General features: G+C 34.9%; 1 protein-coding gene across 1 annotated transcript; it reads right to left on the bottom strand.

Moving 5' to 3' along the window:
- Positions 1-169: 169 nt before the first annotated feature.
- Positions 170-1,487, bottom strand: LOC104806077. Its single transcript, XM_010530794.2, has 3 exons — positions 1,313-1,487; positions 1,014-1,119; positions 170-465 (listed from the first exon to the last, which is right to left on the bottom strand). Exons 1-3 carry the CDS (start codon positions 1,346-1,348, stop codon positions 320-322), a joined length of 288 nt encoding a protein of 95 aa, XP_010529096.1. The 5' UTR covers positions 1,349-1,487; the 3' UTR covers positions 170-319.
- Positions 1,488-2,952: the final 1,465 nt, after the last annotated feature.

Raw genomic sequence — 2,952 nt, 5'->3', positions numbered from 1 at the left:
ATACATACATACATACATACATACATACATACATACATACATACACACATACATACATACATACACACACATGCATGCATGCATCATCGCTCGATCGTCGTTGTGCAGTTCCGTAGAATATAAGGACGGTGCAAGAGGGACCACAAAACGTACCAAGACAAGACCAATATGACTCCTTTTGCTGTCTTTATTTTTTGGACCGACGCGAGGGAGAAATTAAACATGCAAACATATAATACATAGTACTAATAGAAATATATATATATATTTGGGGTACATGGAGAGATCATTTTCAATACGGAAGTAAATTAATATTGAATCAGTCGTCGGATTCTTTGGAGGAATCGGAGATAATCTTCTGGATCATCTTGTTTGTCTCTTCCTCCGACATTCTCTCTTGTCTGCTTTGCCTCTGCTCATACGCCTCGAAGAACTCCTTGTTCTCTTTCTCCAGCTCCTTCCACACTGTTTTTAGTTTGACGGGAAATAAGGGAGATTTTAGCATGTAGTCCTAAGTTTATGTAGTGAAATTAGCACTCCATTATATGCAATATACGTTTCATGGCGTGTGTATGTACGTACGTATACGTAGATGATTCATATCATGTTTCTTACAAGTTAATTGATTTCTCGGAGTTCAGGAGGCAAAAGGACGATTTTATGTCTTCATTTTTGTAATCATTAGAATACTCATAAAACTCGTATGCATGCAGTGTAAGAACACATACTTCATGTAAATATACATATATAGATCGATATATATATATCCACCCCAAAGTTACCTCCACAGAAGCACACACACATATACTCATTTCATATGTATAGTTTTTGGTCGAGAGACTGCGTTTTTATGCGTTTAGGGTAACTAGGACGCCTTCACACACACAGAAATTAATATATATGGGCATGGATATATATATATATATATATATATACACGTGTGTGTACGTGTGTGTGTGTGTGTGCGATAACACATGAAATAAGAATGATTATCATTAGAAGAGGAAACAAACCGGTGGAGGTGATAACAGGAGTGATGTTCGCATGTTTAGAGAGAGCTTCCATGCACTCTTCTTTGCTCATGTGGAAGATCAAACATTTCTCTATCAAGTGCTGCACCTATACACACATACACACACACACAAATGCTATTTAAGCTCATCATTTCATAAAAGATTATAAAAGAAGGAACCCCCACATAGTACTGATGAATCAGTTGTTCATCTCACAACTCAAAAGAAGAAACCAAACAAGTTCTTTGATCTTATACATAGGATCAGTAAAGTCTGTGCTCATCAAGCTAAAGGGTTACCATGTGAATGTAAGAAGCGGAAGAAGAATCACCCATATCGAACAATCCCCGGTATAAAACCACAGAAAATGCAAGTTATAATGAAGATATATATATGCATATATAGGAGAGCGATCAATGCAATTATATATAGAAGATTAAGAGGAGGGAGTGACGCATGCAAGTTGAGAAAGCAAGGGGAAACACCAAAGATCAGTTGAAAGAAAGAAAGAATAATGGGTCCAGAAGTCCCACGTGGGAGACTGATTATAATTGGCTGAGAGAGGATTAGGAGAGATTTGTAAATGACTCTTTCTCTTGTCCTTTGTTTCTTCCTTTCCTCTTTTCATTCGAAAATTTAGAGAGAGAAAAAAAAACAAAACCAAGAACAACACAAAAAAAAAACTTCCTCCCACCCCTCCTCCACGTGGTTCGTGGGTCCTCCTCCTTTTATTTGCAGTCAATTTGTCGTAATTTTCTATATTAAAACATTCATCCACTTATCTCTCGTTTGATGTTTTTCACTCCTCATCGTGACTCGTGTTCTTTTTTGGCTTCTAATTAAGTTTTAATTGTTTATGTGATCGTATATGATTTATTTCATTTCACTTATATTATTTTAGGACTCTATATATATATATATATCCTCAAAAACTTCAAATATCTAATAGAGATTCAAACGGCATATATAACAATTGCTGTTTCTTATTTGGTCGGCTATTGTATGATTATGAGATTTGGTGGGGACATTGGTCACGTTGGTATGCTTACCATCACCCTCAAGTCATGCTACATACAAGTAATGTTAAGAAGGTTAAGCAATCAAATAAATAAAATATATACATATATATAGAGAGAGAGTGAGTGAGAGAGAGAGAACTATCTCCATCTATTTACAACTTAAGAAGACTGCCTGAAGATCACTCTTTATTCATTTAGTTTTTGTGAAAGTTTAAAGTTCGATTATATTCATCTAAATTCATCTTTTAAAAACTTGATATTATATATATATATATATATATATAATATGCATATATATACATGTTTGGCATTTTTGGTTAATAACTTTGAGGATTTATCTATATATACATATACACCCTCATTAAGTACATGCCTTGTCGATTCGTTTATGTATTTTGAACAAGTTATTTTACTTTATGAAACAATAAATCACCCGATTTCCATGAAGAAAACAAAAAACAAGAGGACTACAATGTGTAAAAACAAGACACGACAATAATTCAACACAATATGTCATATATATAATTCTTTGTCACTTCTTTTTCCCCGGGGATAAATACAAGAAACTTAGCTCGTGTTGCTGACATGGCACACTCTGATTGGGCAACAGTAGTATAGAGAGAACTAACCAATCCAAAGACGACGCCTTCGGTTTGCGCCTTGGTTCAAACAATAATTAAATCAACGTGAATCTAACACACGTGTCTTTGCCAAAAAAAAAAAGGACTAGTCTTAGATTCTCTAGAGTAAAAAAAAAAAAAGAAATTGTATATAAAAGACATTCATGACTAAAATCTCTTCGACGTCACTGTTTTCTCCACTTGTCTCGTGACCTCTGCATAGCTTTGCTTTCGGCTTTTGGGAGAATGGGTTTTTGTTTGACAGTTCAGTGAGAAGGCTCATTGCACGATTCCATTGCA

Source organism: Tarenaya hassleriana, unplaced genomic scaffold, assembly GCF_000463585.1.
Source record: "Tarenaya hassleriana unplaced genomic scaffold, ASM46358v1 Cleome1168, whole genome shotgun sequence".
NCBI classification, from domain to species: Eukaryota; Viridiplantae; Streptophyta; class Magnoliopsida; order Brassicales; family Cleomaceae; genus Tarenaya; species Tarenaya hassleriana.
This window is presented reverse-complemented; position numbering and strand designations above follow the sequence as displayed.